Below are 27920 nucleotides of genomic sequence, written 5' to 3' on the forward strand. Positions count from 1 at the left end.
CTGTAAAAATGTTTTACACATCCATCCATTTTTAACACCGCTTGTCCGCAACAGGCTCGCGGGAAATTGCTGGAGCTTGTCCCAGCTGATTTTGTGCGGATGACCGACTAAATCCTGAACTGGTCGGCAGCCAGTAAGTCGCAGGGCACATGTGGACAAACAACCATTCACACCCTCACCGAGAGGGAACCGATCCCACATTACCTGCGCACAAGTCAGGCGAGTGGACCAAATACACATTTCACTGTCTTGGTGTCAAACAATTGATGAAGAAAAACGAGAACCCAATGACAATGGTTTCTCCCAACTTTGATACAAGTATTCAATGACAGAAAAACGTTCGTTCCACAGGTGGAATTCTCAAATTCATCCATTATTTTGATAACCGAATAATTGTTGAGACATCAGTTAACCTTCAATCATCCAAAGCCTCCCAACAGTAAATGTTTTGTTTTCCCGTATTTAAAACTATTTTTTTCTCTCTCATTATATCGCTTTTTTTTGGGGGGGGGGGCTCCGATATCTTCTGGTGTCCGAGACTGGGAATAATTGGACTTCCATGATTTGCTCTGGGATATATAGCTTTGGCTGTGGAAGAGATTCATCGGGAAAGGCGAGGTTCCACAGGTGGTTGAATAACTGGGAAGTGACACAACCCACTATTTGATATCAGCAAGTCACCACTTCTTACGAGACTTTATTAAAATAGTTTGGACACACAAACGACGCCATGAGGCCAGAGTTGACACAAGATAACAAAAATAACACCTTTGTAGCCCGTTTTTGTACAAAAGCGATTTTAAGCACGCAGAAGTGAGATGAATTTAGGTGAAGTTGCTTTCAAAACAGTGAGGACATGTTCAAAACTTTGATTTTTAGTTTAATAAGGTGTGCTTACAAACATTCCAAAAGACACAAAAAAACCAACAAAAATCTACAAAAATAGAGCGTTGGACACTTGTCCATCTGGACTTTTTGATCCATAAAACATGGGAAAGATAGCTATCTCGCCTCTGCTCACATATGGACACCCTCCTGTAGCGTTTTGCTCAGCTAATAGCGGCGCACGCGCCCGCGTGCCCGAAAGAGTCTGAAACGGTGCGTGGTTAGGCGTGTACTTGGATTGGCGGGCGGCGCTCACTGGCCGACGATGAGCTGGCGCAGGTAGGAGGTGGTGAGGCCTCGCAGCTCCTCCAGGGCATAGTCCTCGGGCATGGGCAGCCGGGCCAGGTGCGGCGCCAGCTGCTGCGGCGGCGGCGGCGCACCCGTGCCGCGCTGCAAACTCAGCACCACGCGCAGGATGTTGGCCACGCACTTGGCCATCTCTGAGGACACGCGCACATTGGTCGTCACTCAAAGCCACGTTCTACCATTCTTACTCTCGGACATTGTTGGATATTCGGATGACTTGTCATAGGAAACGGCAGCCTCATCTCAGGAAATGACACCAAGCTTTTTTTTCTTTTTCGTACAAGTTCAACTTTTTCAGTCACTGAACGTGTCTTTCGCATTTGCAGACTCGGACAATGACACTTTTTCCCAATTTCGATAATCCCCCGCAAAGACGTATCAAAGTTGGGATCATGAGGGTGGAAAAAGGGTATGATTTTCAGGGAAAACGTGACATTTTTGGTGTTGGATTTTCTAATAAAGTCAGAAAACCTTTAGGTAGAAAGTGTCCTTGAATGAGGTTGCCAAAATGTCATTTCTTTTTCTCGTTGGGGGAACACATATCGAGATTTGCCCAGAATAACATACTAATTCTGCGGGGCAAAAAAAGGAACCCAAACTGTTGTGCTACCTGACTGTGCCAAGCGGTCTCTGGCGCCCTCACAGGGCAGGAGCTGGATCCTGTCGCACAAAGACGTGACTTGGGTGTGAAGGCGCTCCAGCTCGTAGCCGTCGGCGACGCCACTTTCCACCTGGAACGCAACCAATGCCGTCAACGCGTGGCAACGCGTGGCTACGCGTGGCGACCAACCGACCTGCTGAACAGCCCGGAGGGTGTTGGTGATCCGGATGTAGTCCAGGTAAACCTTGCCGGCAGTATCCCAATCCTGGATGGTAGCGCTGTGCTCGGGCACTGCCAGCCCCTCCAAGAACTCCAGCAAGTAGTCGTGGTTGCCGTTGATGATACAATCTAGGAAATGGCATTTTTCAAGATTGGGACCAATTTAGGGAGAAAAGGTGCAATTGCCAGACCGAAAAAGCGGGCATTTTACATGGAAACCGAGATTCGCAGTTGGGAGGAAGCAGGCGTCCTTTTCAGAGACGGTGACATTTTACCACAACTTTTCCAATGGTCGGAATTTGGAGATGAAAGGTGTCATGTTCAGAGAAAAAGATATTTTGAGATTTAAAGTCATCCGATTCCCCAAGACTCAATGTTGACATTGTACCAACAGAAAGAGCAGCTATTTTTCTGAATATGAACTCGTAATTATGGCCGGCCGTCATTTGATTTCTGAGAAACGTCCACATTCTAACACGGAGGGAGTAGCAAACAGAAGGTCAATGATATCGGAAAAGCCGTCTCCGCAGCGATGAGCAAGGAGAGCGCCGCTGATCTTTTCCACCCAAGGGCCGCTCCGTAAAAATGCCCATCGTAAGCTGCAGAGTGGACGTGGCGTAAAAAGCGCGCGGTGGTGACGATCGTTCGGTCCCGGCCGCCGACTGCGGTCTTTAGACGGGAAGTCTTTATTTTGAAGCGGGCGGCGGGCATACCCGGGGCCAGGTGCGCGACGAGCAGCCGGTGACACCGGCTCCAGCAGCCGGCGCGGTAGAGGTGCAGCGCCTCCCGGTGCTTGTCGCCGCAGTGGCGGGCGCGAACGCTCTTGGCCTCGTGGATCCAGCGCTCGGGGACGAGCAGGCGGCGGGTCAGGAAGCGCTCCCTGCTCAGCGACTCGTCCGTCTCCTGCAGGGGGCAGTGCAGGCTCAGCACGGCCCTCACCGCACGCTCGCGCTGGCTAAACAGGAGAAGAGGGCGTAGGCCGGTCACATGATATGACCCCGAGGCAAAATCAAGGTCAGGCGCCGCGTTCAACGAGGCTTTCCCTGACACTTTGTTTGGCTTTTGAGATGACGCCGAAAAATGTTTGCACTTTGTGGGCTACTTTGGAGCCGAACACATTTTCGTTTGGGCAAATTCGAGTGTCGCTTGAGAAAAGCGGGGCCAGGCTGGGCTGTTTTCCCCGGGTGAGCCAAGATGCACAGCAGGAAGAGCGTCGTTGTCGTCCACTGTCCTGAACATCCGCCAACAGCTCTTCCGTTCCCGTCTCAAAGCAGTTTGGAGCGACGCCCGTCCGATTCTCCTCGCTCGATGAGCGTCTTTCACGGTACACGCCTTGCAAATGCTTTTGTCGCCGTCAGCAAGAACAGCAAGATTTTTCTGTGGCCTGTCGCTCTAACAAGTCTCGGGAAAAGCCTGAACTTGATTTGGAGCAAATGACACTCACAACACTTGAGAGGGCAACGAACAGCCACTTTGGTAACGGATGACTAGATTGAAGAACTTGTCGATGTCAAATTGTGCCCATTCCGGAAGTTCAGCCTCTCGACACCGAGCCTCCACGAAAGCCGACCGATTGCGTTTTTTTAAAAGAGGGGTGAAAAAATTGATTTGGTTTCCCTTCCTGTGGAGCCGGACAAATTGGAGGTCACATCGACCGTCCCCGGGTGTGTCGACTTTTTCTAGCCACCGCGGCGGCGCGTAGGTACGTACGTGTGGTCGGGGATGTGCAGCAGGATGAAGACAGCCAGGTGCCACAGGCCGGCGCTCTCCAGCTGCGCGGCGTAGCTGGCGTGCAGCAGGCCCTGGCGCGCGGCGCTCAGGTGGCTGTAGTGCAGCGCCTGCAGGACGCCCCAAAGGTGCCAACTCAGCCGGAAGTCCAGACGCTCCCACGTGACGCTCAGCGGCTCCAACAGCTGCTGCAGGCCGTAGTGTCTGCGCCGCACCGCGAGGAGGGGAGCCAAGCAAAGACTTGAGGCCGGCCTTGGCGCGGACCGAGCGACCGCGAGCAGCCGCGAAAAGTTGCATTTTTGGGGGAATTTTCGCTGCCGGCAGTACCTGTCGCTGTAGAGTTTGAGCAGGTGGAAGCAGACATCGTAGAGAGGCCGCTTCGACTCGTCGTCCTCGTCTTGGTCGCGGCGGTCCATCCCCATGCCCGGCTGCTCCTCCTTCAGGTAGGGAGGCAGCGGGGCGCAGGCATATTTGCCCCCCTCACGCGATCCCTGCGGGGCGACGAAACCACAAAGGCGGGCCGGGCCATTCGTCCATTTTCATTTCAACCGGCCGGGACATTTTTTTTGCTTTCGATTTGTCATGACGGCGCGGGCAGTCGAGTTGCCTCAGAGAGACGTCGCCGGGGGCGCGCCAGTGCCGGCTGGCGATTGTCCCGTCGCCCGCGCGGCGGCGGCAGCGTTGCTCACTTGGAAGGCGTCCTGGTACTCGGCAAGGGCGTCGGCCACCGAGGCGGTGGGCGGCAGCATGAACCAGAGGTGGACGGCCACGCAACGCTTCCAGTCCAGCTGCGAGCACGCGTTCACCACCGACTCCGACGTCTGCCACACCTGCGCGGACGCACGCAAAACACGCTCGAGCATCGGCAAATCCCAAGAGAACTTTGCCCGAGATCGAGCTCGGCTCGGCTCGAGCTCCTGTTCCGAACGATTGTTCACATCTGCCAAATCTGAAGGTCACCGCCACCCAACGGTGCCCCCGAGGCAAAAGCCAAAAGCTTGAACTCAAAAGGCATCTCAAGGCGCCACCGCCTCCCGTCCCACCCGGACGGCGCCACGTCGCGAGCCGAGCGTCCGCCGAAAGAGACGGCCACCTACGGGCTTTCCGGCGAGCAGCATGAAGATTCGCAGGCGTTCTTCCGTCAGGTAGCCGTCGGTCTGCGTGCGGTTCCAGTCTGCCAGCTGCAGGGCCAGCAGCTCGCGGCCGTACTGCGAGCCGGCGGCCTGCGACAGCAGCAGGGCCAGGCGGTGGTCTCCTGGCGCAAGAACGGACGGGCATGCGGGGTTAGCGACGCTTAAAAAAAAAAAAAGAAAAAAAAGAAAAGGGAAAGAGGCCACGCTAACTGGATGACATCTCTTGATGGAAATGGACAGCTGAACATGTCAAGCGCAGTTCATGCAAGCGCTTTTCGCCTTGCGACTTTGGCGGTGATCGACAGTTAAAAGCGGCAATCGTCTCGCCAAGGGAACACGCGACACACACCCCTTCCGCGGCCTCTTCTCAACGTTTCTTATTCTTCCCGAGATTTTTGCGTTGCTGTAGGTGGAGTTGTCCCCCTTGCACTCCAGTGGAGTGGAGATCAGGGGGAGTCATTCATATTGGTCAACGGTGGGCGTGTGTGGAGACTTTTCTGCGATTGAGGGCGAGAGAAACGCAACGGATTTGACTTGTGAACCTTCTGTGTCGCGGTTTGCAAAGGTTTTAACGGATGGCGTCTTTGTTTGCGTGAAGCGCATTGCGCTGGAGTGCGGATGAAATGTGCTGGACAAATAAAGCCGCCCTGACTTGCTATGCGTTTCCCTTGCGTCGGCTTGGAGCATATCGAATAGTTTTCCCGCATGCCGCGTCCTTCCTTTCCATTTTCTGTTTCGGTCACCGCGGCCGCCGGTGAGTAAACTCCAGTGAGAAAAAGCGCGCTCACCCTCCTTCTGCGCCAGACGACACGCCTCGCTGATGCGGTTTCCCGTCAGGTAACTGAAGACGGCCTCCGCGCGGCGGCCTTTGCCCGCCTGCGCCACTTCCTCCTCCACCCGCCGGGCGGTGCGCCGAGAGAGCCAGGCGGAGAAGGCGCGCCTCCTCTCCATCTGCCGCTCGTAGTGGCCAAGGGGCTCGGCGTGCGGCCGCTGGCCCCAGAGGGCCTCGCACAGGGTCCACGCCTCGCACCAGTAGGCCAGCACCGCTGAGGACACGCAAAGCACTGCGATTAGCACACCCGACGCCACCAATGAGAGGCAGTGGCATATATTGGCGACATAAATCCATGTTTTCCCAAGGGACAGGGCGAATGACGATTCTTACGGTCAGCATGCTGCCGCTCGTCGCTCAGCTCGGAGATCCAATCGGCGTAGTCGTGCAGCGCCGCCACGCCGGGCTGCGGGCGGACGAGAGGGCAAGCGGAGGCCTCGGTGCTGACGGTGCTGTGCTCTAGACAGATATCCAGCGGGCGCCGCAGCACCTCTTGGCCCTGCTCCTCACTCGTCTCTGGCAGAGCCACCAGCCGCTCCAAAAGCACCTTGTAGGGACTCTCCGCTAGCCTGCCCGCGCCAGAGTGACAAAGAAGAAATGACGTCATCGCAGATCTTTTCTACGGGTTATTTCGGTGGTTCGGGGGGAAAAGCGTCTACGCCTGTTGAGCACGCGCGTCTTACGGTTTGTTGCGGGCAGGTTTTGGAAGGAAACCAAAGTCTGCGTCGGTTGATCCTCGGCGGCCGAGCCGCGAGCCTGGCGGCGAGCTCGGCCGATCGCCGCAGTGCGCCAGCGTCCAGCCGGGACCCCAGCCCACCCGGAACGAGCGGCCCGCGTACAAACCGGCGTCCATCAGCAAGTTTCCCTGCAAGCAAGCGACAAACTTTGTCACGCCACGGAGATGGGGGGGGACTGCTACTGCGGGTAACGGCGCGGCGGGAGCGTCCTCTTGCCTTTCCCTGGGTGACGGACTCTTCCAGGGGGACGGGGCCGCCCAAGCGCCGGACCCCAACGGTCCTCACCGGGGGCTCAACCGGCTTGGGGGGCAGCAAGAAGGAGGACGCGGCTGGTGGCACCCAGGGGGACGAGCGGGGCGCTTCGGGGAGCAGGCCGGAAGAAAAGCGAGCCTGGAAGAGAGCGCCCGCTGGCCACGGGGGGCAGAAAACGCTTCAGGGAGTTGCGCGGCCGGCGCGTCCCGTGACGACAGTACTTGCGGCCACCGTGCGGGAAAGTCATCCGCTTCGAGTTCATACCAGAGGCCGGTCCCGGCAGGACCAGGTGCGGCGAGGAGATCTTCACGCGCTCCTGGAAAAAGTCGCTCTCGTCCTCATCCTCGGCAAACAGAGTCGCCTTCATGATCTGAGGCCAAAAAAAGGGCACCTTTGGCTTTCAAGGGCAAGCTCACGCCGATTCGTGCGCCGGCCGCCTTTGTGTCTAGCGTCGTCGCAATCCTGTTTCTTTCGGGGTTGTTCCGGTGCTAAAAGTCTTGGAGTGCAAATGTGGAAGAAGCGCTTCAAGGCCATTTGCGGCGGACGAAAATACGCCTCGGCGGCAGGAAGAGGCCCGACACAGACGGGCGCCGGCAGGGCAGCCGATTTGGATTCGAAAACGGCTCCGTACCGGGCCAAGCAATTCCGTCCGACCGATGGCACGTGCTCTCCTCTTCCACGCTTTCTTGGGCAAGCGTACGGTGTCGGGCGATAAAAGCGCTCTACAAGTGCACTCCATTGACCATTCTTGACACGGACCCGCGATTGCAGAATTTGCCGCAAATTTCAAAGCTCTCCGCCCAAGTCAAAAAGAGAATCAAATTGGAGAATCAAAATTACGATCGTTCTCTGCGGAATTCTCAGCAGACTCCTGGGGGGGACGAACGCGAAGGTTGCGCCGAGGAGCGGCCAAAGCTTACCTGCAGGGTGTGCGGGTTGACGCCCAGCGAGGACGCCATGCGGCCGGATGCCGAGACGCCATCTTGCTCGGCGCCCGCGGCGTCCCCCGGGCTGACCGCCGGCTCGGCGTCGTCCTCGTTTTCCGCCGGGAAGCTCTGCGTGACGTCGGCCATGTCGCTATCCAACTCGGCTACGTCGCTCGCCGGCTCGGCGACCGCAGGGGTCTGACGGGAGAGCGGACGGAGGCCGTGAGGAATGCGGCGTTTTATCGCGATGCCCGAATGCAGAGTCGCCGCTACCTGGGTCTGCATTGGATGCTGAGAGGGGGGAGGGGGCTGTGGCGGCCTGGAGGGAGGAAGTGACGACGTCATCATCTTCAGCTTCTTGGGGTCCGTCTTGAGCGGAAGGTCGTCGTCTTCGTCTGACTCCTGCAGCCCATACTTGGAGAAATGAGCCACCTGGGAGAGAGGGTGCAAAAATCAAGAACGAAAAGGCACACAGATGGGCACACACAACCTCACGCTCTTAACATGCACACTCGCTGTATTGCCAAACATGAATTCTCACCATATACCCAAAGACACAGTCAGTCACATCAACAAAGGCTTCCATATTGATCAACTCACGGGTGCACACGCCAACTCACAAACTCTCTCCCACACTCGGACACGTGCGCAGTCACAAACTTGCGCGATCAGAGGCGCGCGCGCGTACCTCAAAGACCCAGGAACCGGTTTCGGGCCTGTACTCGAGGAAGCGCGCTCCCTGTTTGCGCGCCGCCTTCTCCAGCCGGCCTTCATAGTTCATGTCGGCGAGCCGCTCGGGGCTGCGGATTTGCGTGCAGGTCGTCTTGTCGTTGGGCCAAACGCCGTCCAGCGTCACCTCGGCCCGCCTGCACCCACCGAGACGCGTCGGACACACGCGGCCTGAAATGTAAGCGGCGGCCGCCCGGACGTACGCCCGCGCACCTGTTGAGGCCCTCGCCCTCGGCCGGCTTGTTCTTATCGTCCGGGTACACGATGACCTCTTTGCGTCTGAAATGAACGATCTGGTCCAGGTCCAGCCCCGTCACGTTCACCGTGCCGGGAAAGAAGATCGAGCCGTAACCTGAGAGGGCCAAGCGCGTCGCAGTTTGAGTGAACCGCCCGATCATGCGTAGCGGTGGCGACCGGTCGCAGATGTCACCTTTCCTGCCCACGGTAAAGTTGTCCACCACGCACTCGCCGCTCTCGTCCACCATGTCGGTCAGCTCGTCCAAGGAGGGAATGGTGTAATAACCTACGCGCCTCAGCACGATGCCTGCGCGCGGCAAGCGATAAGGTCAAAAGGGGAAGCGAAAGGGGGCGGGCGGGGCGGACGAGGTCGCCGCACCTGCGGGGTGAGGAGGCTGGTTGGCTTCGTGCAGGACGTCGTCGCGCTCCTCCTGCAGAGACTCTTCACCCAGGGACGCCGACGCATCCTCGCTGCTCAACTGGTTGTTGACAAGGACGAGTGGGGTGAAATGCACATCGAAGAAGCCTGACGAACAGGGCAAAAGCGCTCGGGGGGCACCCGGGGCTCACCTCCAGGCCGTTCCTGGCGGCCTTGTGCATGTTGAGCTCGCAGATGGTGTCCTGCAGGGCGCAGGGGGCGCGGCCTTGCGGAACGGGTTTGGCGATGGGGTTGACGTAGAAGTGCGTGACCTCCGGGTCGTCGGCGGCCGGCGCCGCCCTCGGCTCGTCGTCCTCCCTTTGACTGCGGACAAGCGTCGTGAGCGGCGGCATTAAGTGGGCGGCTCGCGGCCGGGTCCGCAAAATCATTCGCAAGCTTTTGTTTCATCGGCATCCGACACGATACCTCTCCCGCACGCGTTCAAGCCGCAGTCGTTTCAAGGGCGAGAATTAACGTCGCATCTCTGCTCGTTTCTACAAGCCCGCCGACGGCAAGTTGGCATGAAGCTAGCGCAATTTCAACCGAGCATTGATGATTTGCTTGAAGGTGGCGGGGTTTCTTGACACCATTAGAGGTGCCACAACTCACTGATTAAGAGATCACCTCGCAACTTTCACTCAACAGTAAATATTTTCTTCTTTCTCCATGGAAGCAAACCGATATTCTGTTTTCTGCTCGATCAGCTCCTCGGGTTGAAAACAACGAGGGACATTTTTGCCAATTTTACCCCGACCAAGTCAGGAACGGGAAGTTTGTGCATTTTCTGTTCTGTCAATTGGAAATAATGTCCTGTTTTTAAGTAAAGGGATGGAAATTTAAGGTTTATTCATCCAATTCATCGACTTATTAGAAATACAACCAGCAGATGAATCAATTGTTAAAAGAATGGTGAGTTGCGTTCCTATACACAAAGTCTCATTCCGTCAGCCGCTTCGAACATGTCAGCTTTACAGCAAACTTCTACTGTGAGCAAGCACACGCTGCCTCTTGTTTGGAGAACCGAGCGAGTCTTCTATTCCTTTCGTCCAAAGTGATGTTATCCTAGAGTCAACCCATTTCTGGACAGCAAGAGAGTGGGAAGAGAAATCTTCAAAAGTGTCTCAAGCATGAGCGAGGAGTAAATTGAATTTGAAAAATATTTTGGAATGCCGAGACGTCGTGGCACCTTTTCTCCTAGGGTGGTCGGATTTGTAACATCCGCCTGTCCCTACCCCCACCCCCGCGCGCATTAAACACACACCGAGTTACGAAAGGACCGTTGAGATACGCTTAAGTTGGAGACACCTGTGTCCGTTGTGAGGGTAGGCTGAGAGCGAGGCCAGGTCGTCCGAGTCTTTGTTTGCGGGACTGCTGTACTGGCTGCTGTTCAGGTTCTTCAGCACAAGTTTCTTGATGCTCTTCCTGCGGACGCAAAGGCAAACTCGACTTAGCGACAACCCTTGGCCCGAGCGCACGGCCGCCACGGCGACGGTCACCTGGGAACGAAGGCTCCGTTGGTGAGCGAGGGCTCGTCGTCATCCAGACCGTCGAAGAGCTGCGACTTGGAGCCGCCCGATGAGGTCAAGGCTTTGGGGCGCACCCTGGTGGCCGGTCGGGGGGTCAGCTTGTAGTGCGTGGGAGTGGTCAGAGCTTTCTGAGCGGCCGGGTTGGTTGGTTTCAGACGCTGTGATCGGACAAAAACCCAAGCGACATTTTCGGCGTGAGTGCCGACTGCAAAATCGCAACGCCCGGGGCCTTCCCCGCACACCCGGCCGAACTCGACGCAACTGAAAATGGCCACCCTCACACGCCTATCAAGTAAAAAAACGGCTAGCCAGGGTGTTTACGGGAAACCGGGTTTGGAACCACAAACTGGCCCGATCGCTGAGGAAGAAGAGAATCGCGTTGGCTCGGGACGCTGTTCCGACGACGCAAAGAGAGGAGATTTGCTCGCCTGCCGGAGGCACTCTGCAAGCTTCTCTGAGGGACCGCGGGTACGCATGGTACGGGCAACCTGCATATTGTTGTCACACACAATACAGTGACTATTCTGGGGCCCGGATATTGCCAAGCATTTGGCATTGCTCACCTCCTCCTTCTTCTTGGGGTCAGACAGAGGGTTTCTGAAGAGCGGCGAGTCTCCATAGGGCGAGTACGCCAGCACGCTGAACTGCTGCTGCAGCATGGCCTGCTGGGCTGCGGCCGCATTTGGATCCGTCAGCGCTGGGGGGAAGAAAAGCGGGAGCGTGGCAGATCCTCACGAGGTGGAAATCGGAGAGAGAGAACGGCTGCCCAGAGGAGTTGGAAATGCGAGCGGCGATGCTAACCGACGGGCTGCTGAGGCGCTCCGAAGCCGATGGCGCCGATGCCGCTGTTGAAGCCACTCGAGCCAAAGGTTCCCATCGTTCCCAGCGCGGAGCCCAACTTGTTCTGGTTATTTCCGAACAGAGACGTGGTCCCGGCGCCCACTGCTCCGCAAACACAACAGGGCCAGTTAACTGCACATGTCAATTACTTTGACCGCTCTGAAATAAGAATTTGGTGGAACCTCGGTTTGCATGATTAATCCAGAACCCCCCCCCCCCCCCCCCAAAAGCGGGGACAAAAATCTAATCTGTATGAAAACAAAAGCTATACGGTACTTTTCACAGGAAAATAATGCAAAACCAATTTCTTCGTCCCAGACACGCCATGGACATCACAAGAGATGGCCACATTTAGGGTCATTCAACATTCAACACTTACCTGCTCCAAAGGTGCTCCCCAGTCCGGTTCCGAGGCCTCCAGTGGTCGACTTGTTGCCAAATAGATTACCTCCTGCGGGGTTAGCGCCAAAGCCTGCCGACAGCAATAACATTAAAAAAACAACAACCCAAGCGTCACGTGCCGAGGCGGCGCTCATGTTCAGTACGAATTCAGTGCAGGGAATTGACGGCGAAGCTGTGCTCTTACCAAATGTTGAGGGGTTGGCTCCAGTTCCCAGCGTGAGCGCAGGCTTGTTGCCAAAGATTCCGGTGCCGGTGCCAAAGGACGGGGCGCTGGTCGTGGTGGTGCCAAAGCCGCCGGCTTTGTTTCCAAATATGCTCGGCTGGAAGAGGCGGCGATACGCACGACGTCAGATCGTCTCTTTTGACCCATTTTGCCGCCGGTCGCTCTCACCTGAGTGCCCACGCTGCCGAAGCCGGCGCCGGCCTGGCCGAAGAGTCCGCCGGCGGCCCCGAAGCCGGTGGAGGCGCTCGTCTGAGCGGTGCCGAACAGGCCGCCCGATTGAGACGCCACCGTGTTGCCGAACAGACCCTGGGACACGGCGAGAGAATAGCACTCCCGTGACAATATCGGCATCGGCTCGGATCCGCAAATGTTCGAGCGCGGGTACAATTAGCATCTCTTTGCCACCGCGGATTGGAAACAAAAGGAACTTCAGCGCGCCCTTCCGCATCCAAACCAGGAAGGGGTGAACAGTGTCGAAATGACAAGTCCCTCCCACTTGCCGGGGGGACAAAAGTAACGGGACAAAATAATCCCCACTCAAACTTTGACTTTCAATCCTTGATTCCACCCCCCCCCCCGCCCCCCCCCAAAAAACAAATCAAACAATAAAGGGGGGGGGGGGTTAGGGGCCAGATGACCTGCGTGTTTGTGAGCACGCACGTGAGCTTGAAAGTCTCACCATGTTGCTGGTGCTAGCTTGGCCCAGCGTGTTGGCGTTGCCAAAGGAAAAGCCGCTGCTCTGCGCCGTGGTGGTCTGACCGAAGGGCTTGAAGAGGCTGCCGGCCTGCTGCTGGTTGGGTTGGCTAAACAGGCCGCCCGTGGTGCCGCTGAAGCCCCCCGTCGAGGCTGACGGGGACACGGACGGCACAGGCGGTGAGAATTCAAGCGCGGTTTTGGTCCCCGTCGCCCGCCGACTTTGGAGGGGAGGGCGGGCTCATCACAACTCACATTGACCAAAGGTGCTCTTGTTCTGTCCAAACGTAAAGTTGTTGTTGTTCGACGCCGCCGGGCCGAAGAGACCGGCGGGGGCGCTAGCCGCGGGCGCGGCACCCCCAAACAAGCCGCCCGACGCGGCGGGCATTTGGTTGGTGGCGCCCTTGCGTCCCGCCTGGTAGTCCTCCAGCCTCAATTCCTGGAGCGAGGCAAACAAAAAGGCACAAACGGTCAGAAACGGGAGCGGGCGGCCACCCGCGGCCACATGAGGGCGCCCGGTCACCTCCAGGGATTTGTTCTCATATTCCTTCATGGCGGTAATGCACTGATGCTTGGTGTTGATGTTGGTGGTCGTGCCGGCTTTCACCATGGTGTCATTTCCCGTTGGAGCCTAAGTGCAGGAGAGAAAGACGCGGAGTTGCATTGAGGCCGCAGGTGTCGAAATCCAAGTAATTGGCCTCGGATTGCATCTCAACGCATTCACCGTGTCCAGCCGCCAATCCCCACGTTGACTTCATCTACTCACGTTAAACTTGACCGTGGTCCCGGGCTGCTGCGTGGCCGAGAAGCCCGAGCCCCCAAAGAGGGACGTGGCACCTCCAAAAGGGTTGGGGGCGGCGTTGGTGGCTCCAAAGAGCCCGCCGCTGCCGGCGCTGGTCCCGAAGCCTGCGTTCAGGCACGCGCATGCCGTGACCCCATGAAAAGCACAAGAGAGAATTTGACGGGCGACGGCGACTCACTTCCGAAGGACGTGGGCTTGTTGGCGCTGAAAGCATTGTTCTGCTGCGAGAAGAGCCCGCCGGCCGTCGTGTTGCCTGCCGCCGCGTTGCCAAACAGGCTGGTGGACGTGGCGCTGGGGGTGCCGAAGCCAAAGCTGGTGCTGGTGGACGACGTCGCCGGCTGACTGAAGGTGCTGGAGCCGAACAGGCCGCCTGGTTGGCGAAAGAACAGGGGCGGGCGTCAGAGTGGGCGCGCGGGCGTCAGTGTGGCGCGACGAGAGAGTCCACCAACCGGGTTTGTTCTGCGTGGTGCCAAAGAGCCCTCCGGTGTTGGTGGTCGCCCCAAACGCCGACGTACCGAACCCCCCCGCGGTGCCAAAGCCCGCGTCTGCACACACGGGGAACATGCTGATGTCGCCCAACATGCACAATGCGCCGCCCCCTCGCGCCCGTCGAACCCCTTGGTCCGAAAGTGGCGATTGTTTGGGTTGACGAGTGGTTGACAAACTTACTTTGCTGCCCAAAGGTGGAAGCGGTGCCGAATCCCCCCGAGCCGCCGCCAAAGGGGGTCCCGAACGACTTGTTGAACATCTTGCCCTGCTAGCAGGCCAGCACGGGTTCACTGCAAACGGGCAAAACACAAATGAACACCACAGCTTGTGGTTCCTAAAACATTCCTGCAGTCCTCTTTTCTTACTATGTGAACTTGAATTCTATGAAACAGGGTCCAACGCGAAGCCCATATGCTCATAACTTTTAAATGGTGAGGAGAGGTGCAACGCTTATTGGAACTAATCGACAACTAACTGATTATCAAATGAATCAACAACTACTTTGATCATCGAGGAATCATTTCAAGACCTTGATTAGCTTGAAATTGGTCAAATGCTCTTCACGGAACAGCAAATATTCTCCTCGGTGTTGAGTTAAAATAAAACATTGGCAAACACCTGCTTTAACTTTGGAAAACTTTGGTCAACATTTTTGCCGACTTTCTGGCACGTGTTAGTGACCAAACTACTCGTGGAATCAGAATCAGTTCAACTTGAAATATTGTCTTGCTTGTTTTCCCCATCTGATACATTGAATGCCTGTATATATTATTGGAAAATGGCAGCATATAAGGTAACATTAAATAGGTTAAAAATATATGAAGGTTTGAACCCGGGATCCGTCTAAACAGTCGCCCCCATTGATTCAGCATTAAGAAGTAGGGCAGGAAACTGGTGCGTTGTTGGCAGTTTCAAGATTCTGAACATGACTCTTATTTATCAGAGGGGAAAGACATTCATATCACTGGAATGGCCTTTAAATGATCGGTCTGATAATAGTGGTCCCATGCGAATCGAGCAATGGCTGAAGTTTTCCATCTGACCCATAACCTGGTCAAACTCGTCACAGCGTCGGGAGCCGTGAACGCCTCGGGGTCAGCATGATGCAGCTTGCTGCGTCTTTACTTTTTGGACATTCCGGGTCAGTTTGTCCAGGGTAATCGTCAAAATAACCCACCTGACTAGCCGTCGAGTGCCATTTTTGTAATAAAGCTGATGAAGAGCCGTTGACGTCACAGCCAGAAGCCACCAACATGCTTTCCGCTAGCACGTTAGTTCGCCGAACTCATCACCGCACGTGTCAATAAAGTGACTTTGGTCTTACGTGGGGGGGCGACGACGTCGCTTTGGGAATCCCCGCGCAAACCGAACTGCGCTCGGAGACTCGTCGTAATAACTTTCGAGCCGTCCAAAGCGACGTTAGCCGTTCAGCTAAATCTGGCTAGCTTCGCAAAACAACAAGAGTCGCCGAACAACGGGCCTTCCTGTTACGCGACTTGCCTTTTGCGACACGTTCCTCGGTTCCTCCAACTCCAGCTTCTTTGTAGTGAGAAAGAAAGAAAGGGGAAATTAGCAACAAGCCTCGAAAATGTCTCACTAGCTTAACATGTAGCTAGCTGGCCGGCTAGCTTGGTCAGCGCGGAGGGAAACTGCTCAACTACGTCACGACGCATTTTCAACTCTGCGCGGTGACGTAAAGTATTTTCTGTTATGCGTAATGCGTCACATCCGGTTCTCCGGTACGCTTCAATTCACTGGATTTAATTTTTTAAATGTGATGATTTTTGGTCTCACTTTGTGTTTGTTCTACTTTTACTGTTGGTGGGGAAAACAGCCGATGTCACGCGCAGATTCTGGCATACGATACATTTTCGCCAGCTCAACGAACTCGTTGGAGAACCGCGAATTCCAAGATGCATGGGGATTGCTTCACGTTTCAGGGTTCGACCGGTCTGGTTCTTATCCAGTACATGCGCTTTTTATTTAGTGACGTTCTCATCTTGACAACAAGGCTGAGGAAACACACGCACGTACACGCACACACGCGACACACGTCAACTTGTGCTGTGGTAGCAGGGTCGCCTCCGGCAGGTGGCGCCACGAGTCAGGCCAGGGAAGCGCCGGCGCGCTATTGTTTCGTTTCCTCCTCCTCCTCCCATCGTCGCCATGGTGCAGATGATGGAGTCTCAGTGCGAGTACTTCATGTATTTCCCGGCGGTGCCCATCACGGACCTGTCCGAGCCGGCCCGGTACCGAACCCTACCGCGCCGGAGCCACCTCTACCTGGGGGAGACGGTCCGCTTCCTGCTGGTGCTGCGCTGCAGGGACGCCGGCAGGGCAACGCCGACCGAGCCAGGCCCCGGTAAGGGAGGGTGGGGGATGGGGGGCGATGGCGATGGGATGCATGCCGTCACTGCTCTCTGGTCACCGCAATACTCTCGTCGTGGAGCTGAATAGTCGCGTGACAACTAATATCCGATGAGGCGCAAAATATTCGCAGTGACTCGGGATACGCTGCAGATGCAGGCGACAAACCGACAGTAATGCCTCATGCTAAGAATAGATGGACTGTCAATACTGCGTACAGGTCGAGGTGCAACCGGCATTCATGGACAACCAAGCAATCTTCAAATTCATTAGAAATTAGTTGTTTAGCTGATGTTGTTGGGTTTTTTTTTAAACTTAAAACACTTTGCTACTTGCCCAACATAACAAACGTAACTGCCGGCGTGAGAACAAATGGAGTTACTGTCGTCTGTGCCGAGGAGGGGCTGACAGTCCTCGGTCGTTCCAACAGGGGGCGCCGCACCCGGCGTTTTCGGGACCGAATCGCGCGGCGGTCGCGCCTGGCGCGAGCTGGCCGGCTCGCTGCGCGCCGTGGCCAGCGTGAGCCCGGGGGAGAGCGCTCGGCACCGGGCCGGCCAGCACCACCACGACTACGGCAGCAGCGGCGACGAGGGCGGCGACGACGCCGGCGACGACTACATGGCGGCGGCGGAGGCGGCCATCGCCGCGCTGGGCAGCAGGGTGGACTCGCGATGTCGGACCTTCCGGGACTGCAAGCCGCTGCTCATCCACAACTCGCGCGCGCCGGCCGGCCGCGAGTTCCGCAGGGCTCCGCTCCAGGTCGGTGGGAAACGCATGCGGGGAAAGTCCGGAGCGGCGCCGGGGACGTCTTGAGTGCTCCTCTTTCGTGTGTGTCTGCCACGCCGCGCAGTCTCCCCTGGACGAGCCGATGGTTCTGGCGGACGAGGTCGTCTTCCCGCTGACCGTCTCTTTGGACCAACTCCCCGTGGGCACCGTCAAAGTCAAGGTGGCCCCTCCGCGCCTCGCATTTCAGACAAGGGCCTTCGAGCTCGACTCTCCGTGCGGTGTCCAACGTCCGGTCTCGTCCCGTTACGGAGAGCGAGCGAGCGAGCCTCTGTCGGAAGGCTTGCCTCGGTGCGTCCTCAGCTGCGCCGTGTGGCCCTCAGGTGATGGTGACGGTGTGGAAGGAGGAGGCGGAGCAAGCCGAGGTGCAGGAGTCGGGCTACTTGAGCGTCCTGCAGCAACGGGAGCCCTCGCTCACCTTCAGACACGACCTGAACACCTTCAAGGCTCAAGGTTTGCTCTCCGCACGCGTCTTTCGACGCAGCCATACTCCCCCGGCCCCCAAATGTTTCAAAACGACACCTCTTATCGCTCGATTGATTTCAAAAACGACAACATGTCCGAGCCTCGGCTGATGCAAAGGAAGGCCCCGATCTGGCTGGCCGCAGCACGATGAGCGAACTTGTCACCCCGTCCCCAAGGGAGGGCCCGCAGAGGAAACTCCTTTTGGGCCCTCGTGCATGTCGTCCCTCGAATGGCTCGCAGCGGCGTTTGCTCACACTCGTCCGCACTTGTCTCCGCTCAGTGAGCACCACCCTGAGCGTCCTGCCGCCTCCCGCCGTCCGCTGTAAGCTGATGAGCGTTTCGGGGCGCCACCTGGCGGTGCTCAAAGGTACGGCGCGTCGACGCCGTCCGGCCCGCCGTCCGAAGCGCCGCCACGGACCTTCTCGTTCTGCTCGCGCTCAGTGCTCAACAAGGCGTCGCAGGAGGAGGTGCGCGTGCGCGACGTGCGCATTCTGCCGGACCTCAACGCCTCCTACCTGCCCGTCATGCCCGACGGCTCCGTGCTGCTGGTGGACAACGTTTGGTACGTACACAAAAGCGCTCCTTTTGCTTTGTTGGGAGTTTTGGCAAGAACCTAGTCAGATGTTGGGAGACAAATCATTTGGGGAACGTTCGAGAAAACCACAAAGAAAGCCGACAAGAGCCCGCTTCAACTTCGCACGTGCGGACGGGAAAAAAGTCAGCAAGCAGATAGAGCAGGGGTGGGCAAACTTTTTGGCTCGGGGGCCGCATTGACTTTTAAAATTTGACAGAAGGTCCAGGTCAGCACGAGCTATGGTACATTAAAAAAAAAACTGCATTTGTTGACAGTCCATATCAAACATCAACAGAACAAAAGCATGAACGTACTGTATTAATATACTTTTTTAAAATGACGACAGTGTTGTTGATGACCTATTTTAGCCTGTGCATCGCTGCAGATGGGTTGTGATCAGACCAGTAGAAGTAGAGCGATACAGAGGTACTAGGTGGTCGAAAAGATCCCGCCCCCCCCCTCCCTGTGTTCTGCAACTTCAAGTCAATGCGCCACCTGGCGGTGAAATGCCTGTCATTACAAGTCCAATTGAAATGAATGCAATCATTCACATCGAACCTTAATTGTGGACCGACCTTCGGCGGGCCGGATTAAAAAGACCAACGGGCCGGATTCGGCCCGCGGGCCGTAGTTTGCCCACCGCTGAGATAGAGTATTTCTGGTTGAGAGAGCCACAGTAAGATCAGAAGTAAAAGGTGCCATTGTGGAATTTAATACTGTCACTCATAATACATCTGTTTTGGGGGAGGAAATAGCTCCTACTTTGTAATTCCCGAGCGGCAGTTCAGCTGAATTGGGGGAGGGGTCAACAAGTTGGAGAAGCGCTCCTTTGACAGCCTGCTGTCGCCGCAGCCACCGCTCGGGCGAGGTGGGCATGGCGTCGTTCTGCAAGGTGGACAGCGCCGCCAGCCGACTTCCCAGCATGCTCGGCACCTTGGAGGAGCACGACTTCCTCTTCCGGCTGCACCTCAACAACATGCCGCAGGATGAGTCCAATGAGGTGCGCTTGCTGAGCCAATCATGGATTGCGGTGCGCTTCTGCTTCTTCGATGCCACCGCCTAACCTACGGTGGAACGCGCGACTCGCGTCCTTGTGCTCAGGGCATGGAGGTTCCTCTGGTTGCCGTGTTGCAGTGGTCGACTCCAAAGATGCCGTTCACCAACTGCATCTACACCCACTACAGGTATGAGCGTCGCCACCCGCTCGCCGCACGCCGGCCAAACGCGTCCGCGATCCGTCCTCCAATCGAAGGCCGTAGAATAGCGGAAGAAGACTCCTTCAACTTCTTTGCTTTCGTCGTCGTCCGACGCGCTTGAAGGGGCAGGGCGTGCGCTTCAGCGCCATCCGGCGGCCGCCTCCTAGAAGGCAGCGACCTCCTCCGAGGCGCCGCACTTTGCGAGGCTAGCGGCGCTTTCTTCGTCGAGGACGGGAGCAAAAGTCTTTGTCGCGGCTTACTTCCGCAGGTTGCCGAGCGTCCGCCTGGACCGGCCGAGGTTCGTGATGACCGCCAGCTGTCCCGGCACCGTCGAGGTCAAGGAGCGCTTCAAGGTCAAATATGTGCTGCTCAACAACCTGCAGGACTTCCTGTCCGTGCGCCTCGTCTGGACCCCCGAGGGTGGGTTCGGCTTTCGCCGCCTCCCCTTGCCGGTCTCGGGCGCCGGTCAAAGTCGTTGGCGTCGTCGGGTTTTCCTCGGGCGATTCATTTCAGCGAGCCACATATGGGACTCCGTTCTCTTGTGACGGGGCGGGCGTTTGTGTTTTCAGGGCGCGGTCAGAGCGAGGACGCCGCGCCGTCTGCGGTGGTGTGCCACAGCCCCCTCAGCAACCTGGGCCACTGTCGCAAGGGCAGCACTCTGACTTTCAGCGTGGCCTTCCAGGTCCTCCGACCGGGACTCTACGAGGTAGCGCGCCACCCGCCGCAAAACCCTGGTTAGCGACGCGGGGCTCGGGAATCGGCTCGCGCTCGGGATTCCTTCGCTCGTTCGCCCAGCGCGCAATTCGTGTAAAAAGTCAGCCTCGCCATTGCCGCTATTTGACGGAGGAACGCCTTCCCTTCTGCGACTCCGTCGGTAAAGCGGCTTCATGCTTCCTAGCGAAACATCCACAAAGTGAGGATTCGGGGGTTAGCGCATATTTGATTCGTGTGTCGCAAGTGAGCGGCCGACGGATGACCGATGCCCTCCTTTTTGCCTCCTCAGCTCAGTCAGCACATGAAGCTCAAGCTGCAGTTCACGGCATCCGTGTCCAACCCGCCACCCGACGCCAGGCCGCTCTCACGTAAGCGCGCCTCGCGCGCCGCCCGGTCCGCCTTCTTAAGGTCTCCCCGAAAGACGACGGCGACTCCGCCTCGGGTAGATGTTGAGTCGCTGTTACCGAGATGTGAGCGTGACGCTCGGCAGACCTGAAAGCGGGCTGCTCGCCATACGACAGCAAGTAGGCGCTGGGCAACTCCAATGCTGGAGGCGGCCGTCGGTTTTTCCATTTATCAGCGTTAACGTATTTGTCGTCCACCCGCAAAAGACCGCAACGCGATAGGCAGACCCGAGGCGGATCCAAAGTACGCACCTTCTGTCCTCGAATGCGCTCAGGTAAGAACAGCCCGTCCAGCCCGGCCATGCGAGACCTGCTGGACCGCCACCAGGCCAGTTTGGGTCGCTCCCAGTCCTTCTCCCACCAGCAGCCGTCTCGCTCGCACATGATGAGGTGAGACCGCCGCCGTATGACTTTGCTTAGCCGCCTTTCATCCCTGCTTGGGAGGAAAAAATGACAACAGTGAGGCCCTGTTCGATGAGACGTTGCCGATTCACTCGCGACAGCTGAAAGTCTGAGACAGAGATCGCATGAAGACATTGACGCTGCAAACGTGTCACTCCGACTTGCCTTGTTGACGGTGAAAGCGACGCCCAACGAGCAAACGCTCATTTCTTCCCAGCAAAGGAGTACTCTAGCCGAACGCTAAGATCTCCTGCAAAATAGCATCGAATTAGCATCGGGAGCTCAGCGCGACCCGGGCTCCAGGCGAAAGCCGCACTTGCCCTCTTGCAGCGGAGAGGCCCTAAACAACCCCGAGAAAATCGCCAACGATGAGGCGCTACATCGCAGGGCCTCACTGCAGTCGCTCGGACTTTTGACCGGCCCCTTAATCGCGGAAGGCCGAGCTGAGAATTGTGTCGGCTCAGGACGGGCAGCGCCATGGAGCGGCGTGCCATCACGCCCCCGGTGGGCTCTCCGGTGGGCCGGCCGCTCTACTTGCCGCCGCAGGACAAGAGCCTTCTGTCGCTGGACAAGATTGCCAAGCGGGAGTGTAAAGTTCTGGTGGTGGACCCGCGCCGCGCGGAGGACCTCTAGGAGGACATCCGGGAGAACGCACCCCGCGGGCTCATCTCAAAGGACGCCTGGGAGCGGGGCAGTCCGGAGGATGGCGTCCTTGGAAAAATGCTTTCGGGGCACGCGCTCTTTTGCGTTGCGTGCAGTCTTCACCACGGCAGCTCATACATCGATCCTCCCGGGCGTATGTTGCTTATCTGACTCGGGCGACCCCCTGAGAAGCTTTGGCCGTCCACGCGTACCCGTTTGTCCGTATTTCGCCGCCCCGCCGTAGGCGCTCGAACGAGCCAAATGGCGACGTTCCCCCGTGTCGGCGCCGCTCGCCGTGGGCCCTCCAAGTCCAAGGGTAGCTTTGGGGCCATCTCGTGGCATCTTGGTGCCAAGGAACTATGCGGTCGTCAGTGGAGGGGGGCCTCGGGTCATGCAGTGACACCATCTCGTGGCATCTCTTGGCAATCGGAAGCCTTTTTCAGCAGCGTCAATTGGACAATAAATGCGCATCGCTGCCATTTGTAGAACAATGTCATCATTGGCATCATCACCTTCCTTCCTGTGACTCATTCATTTTACAAAGGAAGAAATTTCGGGCGACATTTTTGCAGTGTTGTCAGTCGACATCAGTATCAACTTGAATAAAGTGAACGTACATCCCATCACCCAATGAAATGAACTCCGTCTTTTCTTTTGTCAACTAACCTCTCCGTGAATTCTCGCTTCGTTCTTTGGGAATCCACCTCGCTCCGGACCGAGCAGGTGGAGAACCGCCACGGTGTTATTTTGGGCAGGAAGTTGCAAGGAGGTGGAGAGGACCGCAGGAAACTCGGCACAAGCTCGACAAAGCGACACAACACGGGAACGGACTCCCATCGAGTGGCGGCTCCGCAAGCCGCAGCGCCGGTGGCGCGCTCCGATCTCTTCCGAACACCGCTGGGCAGAGCACACTTGCAGCCCGTCTCCTTTCCGCGACATCGAACTCCGTTCCGGGGACACGTCGCCTTCCTTTACGTCTTCACGTCATACACACGCGCATTGGCGTGAACGGAGAGCGCCTCGCTCCCCTTCTTGGTGGTCGGAAGCCAGCATCGGGGCGACAAGGTTCCATAGTGTAGCGGTTATCACGTCTGCTTTACACGCAGAAGGTCCTGGGTTCGAGCCCCAGTGGAACCAGTGCGGAAATTTTGTTTCGCGCGACATCAGAATAATGTTCGATCACAGCAGCGCAGCGATTGAACGTCATTTTCGTTTCGCACTAACCCGCTCTCTATATATGGCGCGATTCGTCGTGGAGGGACAAGTCGGGTTCCATAGTGTAGCGGTTATCACGTCTGCTTTACACGCAGAAGGTCCTGGGTTCGAGCCCCAGTGGAACCACGTACCATTTTGGGGATTTGAAAGCAAGATTGACACCACTCGGAGATTGTATTGTTGCAACTAAATTCGAACCGCACTCTAATTTATATGTGCAAGAGATGTCAACGCACCGTTACGTTACAAGCAATATTTATGCCTCTCCATCATTGCCAAAATGTCACCTCTACATTTTGTTAAATGAATGGATTTGATTCCTTTCAATGTACAGTAAAAGCTATTATAGGTCAGTCAATATTAAGCATATAACAGTATTTGGGCAGTACCCCTTGCGGCCGTAGTGCATCGGATACGCACGCCTTGCCAAATGCTGACATGAAAAATCCTTCCGATGTGACTTATTTTGATGATCGAGATTGACTTTCATTGCTTATTTCTGGCGGGTCGTGTTTTCTGTCGCCGCTCCAAAATGGAGATGCCGGGGATTGAACCCGGGACCTCATACATGCGAAGCATGCGCTCTACCACTGAGCTACATCCCCGTGAGCGCTCATACCCCTAAACACGAAGACATAAACATAAATACGGGCACAAGGCTCAAGGAAAATTCGCTTTTGACTTTCGATTACAAACTTTGGTTAGCCCGCTTTCGATGACATCCTGTGGCGGCATTTACTTTTCCTTTTCAAAAGCGCCACGTCAGCCGTAACGAACCTGGGAAGCATTTACACTAAAATGTTGGTCTAAGATTACAAAGAGTAGAAAGTCTTCCCAGGTTCAATCGACTGACGGGTTGTTATTTCTCAAATAGGTGACGAAAGTGAGTGCTCTGCAACGTGCGGTCAGCTTTGCTTAAGGGTGAAGGCAACTCTTGCCCAAGATCACAACCACTTGCTCGCCTGCTCGTCGTTGAGGAGTCGCACGGTGATGACGTTCGGGGAGGCAACGGAATGACGTCACGCAGTGTTGGATCCAAACACTACACTCATCCAGGCTGCACAACATACGCATACCTGTCAACTTTTCGGAGCGCCAACCTGTATAAACTACCAAAAGAATCCTTATAAAGAGCAAAAAATCCTTATAACATACCAAAGGATTTTATATGTCAAAATAACGGCAGAAAAAAACCCACGAAATTTTCAATGATATTTTTTGTAGATCTCCATAATACAATGTCTGGTTAATGTCTAATCATCATTCTACTTAGTGGCATTACTGTGTTCAGAGTTGTATTCCTGCGTTACTTTTTTCACCAAATTTTCAGAATCCGTATGATTTGTGCGATACGGCCATATACGTAAGATTCACCACAAAATCCGTATGAACTATGGCTAAACCGTATGAGTTGACGGGTATGCATACGTTGCACATGAACTGACAAGATGGACTCGGCATTTCCTCTCATTCTGATTTAGTTTACAACCGGACAGATTTGTTGAAGTCACTTTTATTGTTTTTCAAAGTGGAATGGAAGTATTTTATTTACAAAAGTTGCACGAGAGACAGAAAGTAAGGCTGAGTGACGACCGTGTCACATGACTATGTGATGAGGCATGTGTCTCATGACCCGTCACATGAGCAATCCGTCATGGCCGATGTCGCACCGCCATGGTACATGACTGATGTCTCATAAGCACGTCACATCACCACATCGCATGACCAATCTCTCATGACCGAGGTCACGTGACCGGGTCACATGAACAATTGTCACATGACCGGCGCGACCGCGCCACCTGATCACGTGACGTCGCACAGTCTTGCGGCGTGACTGCCACGACCATGTCAAATGTTGAGAGGCCGACGCCGCGCGACCGTGCCGCGTGTCGGGACCAATGAGACGTGAGCGAGGTCATACGATCGTGACCCACGAGCGTGTCACCTGACCACGTCACGTGACCCCGTTGCACGACAAAGAAACATTCCCACCCCGCGGCACGGTCGTGAAATATTGTCACGTGTGCGAGGCACGTCACATGAGCGTGCCGCGACTCGTCGGGTGAGCCTGCGGGATGACCTCGTGACGCGGGCATGTGCTCCTGTGACCTGTTCATGAGACATCGTCACGCGACGCGTGTTCGGCACGCCGCGGACGCGAGACGTGACCGTGCACGTCACGGGACGGCGTTCCCTTCAGCGTCCCTTGGACCGGGCGCCGTCGGGGTCGGGCGCGGGGAGGATCCAGCGGCAGCATTCCGTCAGGCGCATGCTCTTGTCCACGGCGCAGCTGGTGCAGTAGACGATGCCCAGCGCCAACATCACCACCAGGAAGACGCACAGCGGGACCAGCAACGCCACCAGCAGCCAGCTCTTGTCACGCTTGCTCTTGTCGCCGCCGCGTCGGCCTTCGCCTTCTTGCCCTCCGGCCGAGGGGCGGACTCCCCCGCCGTCGCTCCGCCCCGTCTCGGGCGGCCGCTCCGTCCGGTCCCGCCCGGACGAAGGGGCGTCCCGTCGGTTCAGGCCCTCGCCGGAGTCTTCGGGGGCGCCCGTCAGCCACTGGGCGTCGAGGCCGGGCCGAACGGTGCGCGGGCCGTCGCGGCCCCGGTCCGGGTCGGTCAGCTGCGGGGCGCGCGTGGAGGACGCTCCGTCGGCGGGCGCCGGGCGACAGCCGAGTCCGTCGGCCCGCAGCTCGTAGCCGTCATCGCAGGAACAGCGGTAGCCGCCCGCGTAGTTGAGGCACCGCTGCTGGCAGGGCGACGCCCCCGCGCACTCGTCCACGTCCCGGCAGGCGCCGTCGGCCGACGGACGGTAGCCGCGGCGGCAGGCGCAGGCGAAGGAGCCCTCGGTGTTCCGGCAGTCGCCCTCGCAGCTGCCCTCGTCCTCGCACTCGTCCACGTCCACGCATTCGCCCTCGTCGTCGGCTCGATAGCCGGCCAGGCACGCGCAGTGGAAGGTTCCGGGCACGTTGACGCACTCCTGCGGGCACGGCCGCTGCGGGCACTCGTCCACGTCGGAGCAGCGCCGCCCGTCGGGGCCCATTTGGTACCCGGGAGGACACGTGCAGCGGACTCCCCGAGACGTCTCGGCGCAGTCGTACTCGCAGCCCATGGCCGCGCACGCCGCTTTGACGCCCGGCGGCACGCCGGGCTCGGCGGAGGCGCCGTCGGAAGAGAAAAGCTCCGGAGGGTCGGTGGGGCCCGCGGGGTCCGGCTCGCAGTTGTAGCCGTCCTCGGCGAGGGCGTATCCCTCCGAGCAGTAGCAGTAGTAGTGCGAGTCGGTGTTCCGACAGTGCTGCTGGCAGCCGTGGTCGCCGCCGCCGCACGGGTCCCGGCGGGGCGGCTCGCACAGGGGGGCGTCCCGGGACCAGCCCGCCGAGCCGTCGTCTCGCTGCGCGCACAGCGCCGTCTCCTGCTCGGCCGGACACGCGAGGGCGGCCACCGAGCCCAACGGCACGTGGCTCAGAACCCGGCTGATCAGCCGGAAGGGTGTGGAGTACACGGCCGGGCCCTGGCCCTCGTCCTCCAGGGGCGGGCACATGCCCCCGGAGGGGTACTGGCACACGAAGCCGTCCAGCGCCAGCCCGCACGAGCCGTCCAGCCACTTGAAGTTGCCGGCGGCGTCGTCATCGGCGTTGAGGCGGGCGCCGTCTGCCGTATTCACCGTCATGGCCACGCAGCGCGGCGCCGCGCACGCGCCCGCCGCCTCCTCGCGCAGCCAGTTGGTGAACTGACCCTCCTGGTCACCTGTAAGGGGGGGGGGGGGGCGCAACAAACAGCGCAAGGTCACGCCAATGGCCACGATCCGCGCACGGTCGTCTCGTCAAGCCGAACTCGGCGAAGTCATCCGAAGCAACCCAGGCTCCGCCCCGGTGCCCGAGTCCGCTCCCCGAGAGCACCTCCGCAAACTATCCGCTCTCATCCCATTTGAACCAATTGCGTGTAATCCATCCGAAGTGAGCCGAGACTCGAACCCAAGTCGGTCGAATCGAGCCGAGTCTCCTCCATGCTGGCCCACCCTCGCCTCAACTCTCCTCCAACCTGGTGGTCAACGTGTGGCCGTCGCGCTGTTCGCCAAGGCGGCCGCTAGAGGGCACCAGATTGCAGCAAGCCTGTAGCCTGTCCTCCAACAGCCGCTCGCTCGCCTTCTCTGCTTCGTTCTTTGAGCTTTGGGCCACAAATGCTCAAATGCATTTTTATTTAGGGGGGTCCGAAGGAAGATATTTGATGCGTGATTAATTTTACGTCCATTTTAAATGAAACATTTTTGATTGCATTTCTTAAATAATGGGTTCAATCTTATTTGGTTTTGAATAACATATTTAACCATTTTAATTTACTCTATGATATGATTAGTTCATGAGTTACAAATAATAGGAATGAAAAATGAAAATGCCTTCATGGTGCCCCCCAAAAATCCCATCCACATTCATACACGAATCAAAGCGGCTAATGTAGAACAAACAAATTGTGCGGCCAGGCAAGCCAAAGGCGACCCGTCCCGACCCGACTTACCGGTGACCCAGACGAATCCCCGCAGCGGGCGCGAGGCGGAGCACTGGCGCGGCGCTCGATGCAGGCCGATCCAGAGGCGCAGGCGCAGGCGGGCGCCGCTCGGCTCGACGCCCGCCAGGAGCCGGTGGACGGCGTCGGCGGTCTGGCGGTCATGCAGCGTGGCCAGCGTGCCGCCCCGCTCCCGGCAGCCGCGCCCGGCCTCCCGGAAGGTTCTGCGCTGCGTGAAGACGGCCAGGCATCCGCGCGGGTGGCACAGGGCGTCTTTCTCGCGCAACTCGGGCACGTCGGCGGCGGCCTGCGCCAGGCACAGCAGCAGCAGCCAAGCCGCGCGCGCGTCAGCGCGCCTCCCAAGCGGCCGCATGGCGAATGTCGCGGACGGGAATGAAGAAAAAGTCCAAAACGGAGGAAAAACAATAAGGGAAAAGAAGAAGAAGATCTTTTTTCAAAGTACCGCAGCCGAGTCGGGGCCAGTCGCCGGCTGGTACCAGGACCGGAAGCGGAACCGCACGGCAGCCAAATGGAATGTGTGAAGGACGCCTGATTGGGCTTTTCCAAATCAGGTGGAGATTTCACGCGTGTCGCCTCTGCCGAGTCCGCCCGCGACTGAGGGAGAGCAAGGAGGGCTGGAAGGAGGGGGGAAGGAGGCGGGGGGGGGGGGATCGGTTA

The 27920-nt window shown here is 57.4% G+C and overlaps 3 protein-coding genes and 3 non-coding genes across 9 annotated transcripts; 3 read left to right on the top strand and 3 right to left on the bottom strand.

The window, feature by feature from the left end:
- Positions 1–662: 662 nt before the first annotated feature.
- On the bottom strand, positions 663–15644 carry nup98 (nucleoporin 98 and 96 precursor). 3 transcript variants are annotated; one of them, XM_086131895.1, is made up of 35 exons: positions 15479–15644; positions 14159–14268; positions 13939–14034; positions 13668–13859; positions 13454–13593; positions 13211–13318; positions 12943–13126; positions 12674–12840; positions 12163–12300; positions 11956–12091; positions 11749–11841; positions 11331–11471; positions 11093–11226; positions 10500–10687; positions 10309–10425; positions 9156–9327; positions 8965–9064; positions 8779–8892; positions 8562–8700; positions 8308–8485; positions 7893–8051; positions 7614–7817; positions 6958–7063; positions 6658–6848; positions 6388–6569; positions 6038–6273; positions 5661–5918; positions 4837–4994; positions 4429–4569; positions 4067–4230; positions 3722–3943; positions 2725–2966; positions 1986–2140; positions 1802–1922; positions 663–1325 (listed from the first exon to the last, which is right to left on the bottom strand). In XM_086131895.1, exons 2-35 carry the CDS (start codon positions 14235–14237, stop codon positions 1138–1140), a joined length of 5343 nt encoding a protein of 1780 aa, XP_085988021.1. In that variant the 5' UTR covers positions 14238–14268; positions 15479–15644; the 3' UTR covers positions 663–1137. The 3 variants fall into 3 exon arrangements, with proteins under 3 accessions (XP_085988021.1, XP_085988019.1, XP_085988022.1); XM_086131893.1 differs by having other exon boundaries at positions 7614–8051; XM_086131896.1 differs by lacking the exons at positions 663–1325; positions 1802–1922; positions 1986–2140 and having other exon boundaries at positions 2751–2914.
- Positions 15645–15704: 60 nt separating this feature from the next.
- LOC147194299 (trafficking protein particle complex subunit 14-like) lies at positions 15705–21665 on the top strand. Of its 2 annotated transcripts, XM_086131897.1 has the most exons (13): positions 15705–16340; positions 16776–17104; positions 17196–17291; positions 17452–17581; positions 17874–17960; positions 18035–18155; positions 19020–19167; positions 19269–19351; positions 19632–19783; positions 19933–20069; positions 20367–20445; positions 20757–20871; positions 21348–21665. In XM_086131897.1, the coding sequence occupies exons 1-13, from the start codon at positions 16145–16147 to the stop codon at positions 21514–21516; spliced, it is 1842 nt and encodes a 613-aa protein (XP_085988023.1). In that variant the 5' UTR covers positions 15705–16144; the 3' UTR covers positions 21517–21665. The 2 variants fall into 2 exon arrangements, with proteins under 2 accessions (XP_085988023.1, XP_085988024.1); XM_086131898.1 differs by lacking the exon at positions 21348–21665 and having other exon boundaries at positions 20367–20601; positions 20689–21269.
- A 924-nt stretch (positions 21666–22589) lies between these two features.
- Positions 22590–22662, top strand: trnav-uac (transfer RNA valine (anticodon UAC)). Its single transcript has one exon. It is a non-coding gene; the product is annotated as a tRNA-Val (tRNA).
- A 131-nt stretch (positions 22663–22793) lies between these two features.
- On the top strand, positions 22794–22866 carry trnav-uac (transfer RNA valine (anticodon UAC)). The gene has a single exon. It is a non-coding gene; the product is annotated as a tRNA-Val (tRNA).
- A 407-nt stretch (positions 22867–23273) lies between these two features.
- On the bottom strand, positions 23274–23345 carry trnaa-cgc (transfer RNA alanine (anticodon CGC)). The gene has a single exon. It is a non-coding gene; the product is annotated as a tRNA-Ala (tRNA).
- A 949-nt stretch (positions 23346–24294) lies between these two features.
- LOC147194303 (endosialin-like) lies at positions 24295–27867 on the bottom strand. The gene is made up of 2 exons (XM_086131185.1): positions 27255–27867; positions 24295–26486 (listed from the first exon to the last, which is right to left on the bottom strand). Exons 1-2 carry the CDS (start codon positions 27613–27615, stop codon positions 24937–24939), a joined length of 1911 nt encoding a protein of 636 aa, XP_085987311.1. The 5' UTR covers positions 27616–27867; the 3' UTR covers positions 24295–24936.
- Positions 27868–27920: the final 53 nt, after the last annotated feature.

This window comes from Hippocampus guttulatus, chromosome 15 (genome assembly GCF_054856545.1).
Source record: "Hippocampus guttulatus isolate MCC_2025c chromosome 15, RoL_Hgut_1.0, whole genome shotgun sequence".
NCBI lineage: Eukaryota > Metazoa > Chordata > Actinopteri > Syngnathiformes > Syngnathidae > Hippocampus > Hippocampus guttulatus.

Bases quoted from the DNA above. Each gene is read 5' to 3' on its own strand.
- nup98 (XM_086131893.1), bottom strand. From the start codon at position 14,237: ATGTTCAACAAGTCGTTCGGGACCCCCTTTGGCGGCGGCTCGGGGGGA. The intron at 7,064-7,613 runs GTAAGCTTTGGC...TTTTGGCCTCAG, and splicing joins TCAACCCGCACACCCTGCAG to ATCATGAAGGCGACTCTGTT. The intron at 6,274-6,387 runs GTAAGACGCGCG...TGGCGCGGGCAG, and splicing joins AAACCTGCCCGCAACAAACC to GCTAGCGGAGAGTCCCTACA.
- LOC147194299 (XM_086131897.1), top strand. From the start codon at position 16,145: ATGGTGCAGATGATGGAGTCTCAGTGCGAGTACTTCATGTATTTCCCG. The intron at 17,292-17,451 runs GTGGCCCCTCCG...TGTGGCCCTCAG, and splicing joins TGGGCACCGTCAAAGTCAAG to GTGATGGTGACGGTGTGGAA. The intron at 17,582-17,873 runs GTTTGCTCTCCG...GTCTCCGCTCAG, and splicing joins GAACACCTTCAAGGCTCAAG to TGAGCACCACCCTGAGCGTC.
- LOC147194303 (XM_086131185.1), bottom strand. From the start codon at position 27,615: ATGCGGCCGCTTGGGAGGCGCGCTGACGCGCGCGCGGCTTGGCTGCTG. The intron at 26,487-27,254 runs GTAAGTCGGGTC...CCCCCCTTACAG, and splicing joins GGGATTCGTCTGGGTCACCG to GTGACCAGGAGGGTCAGTTC.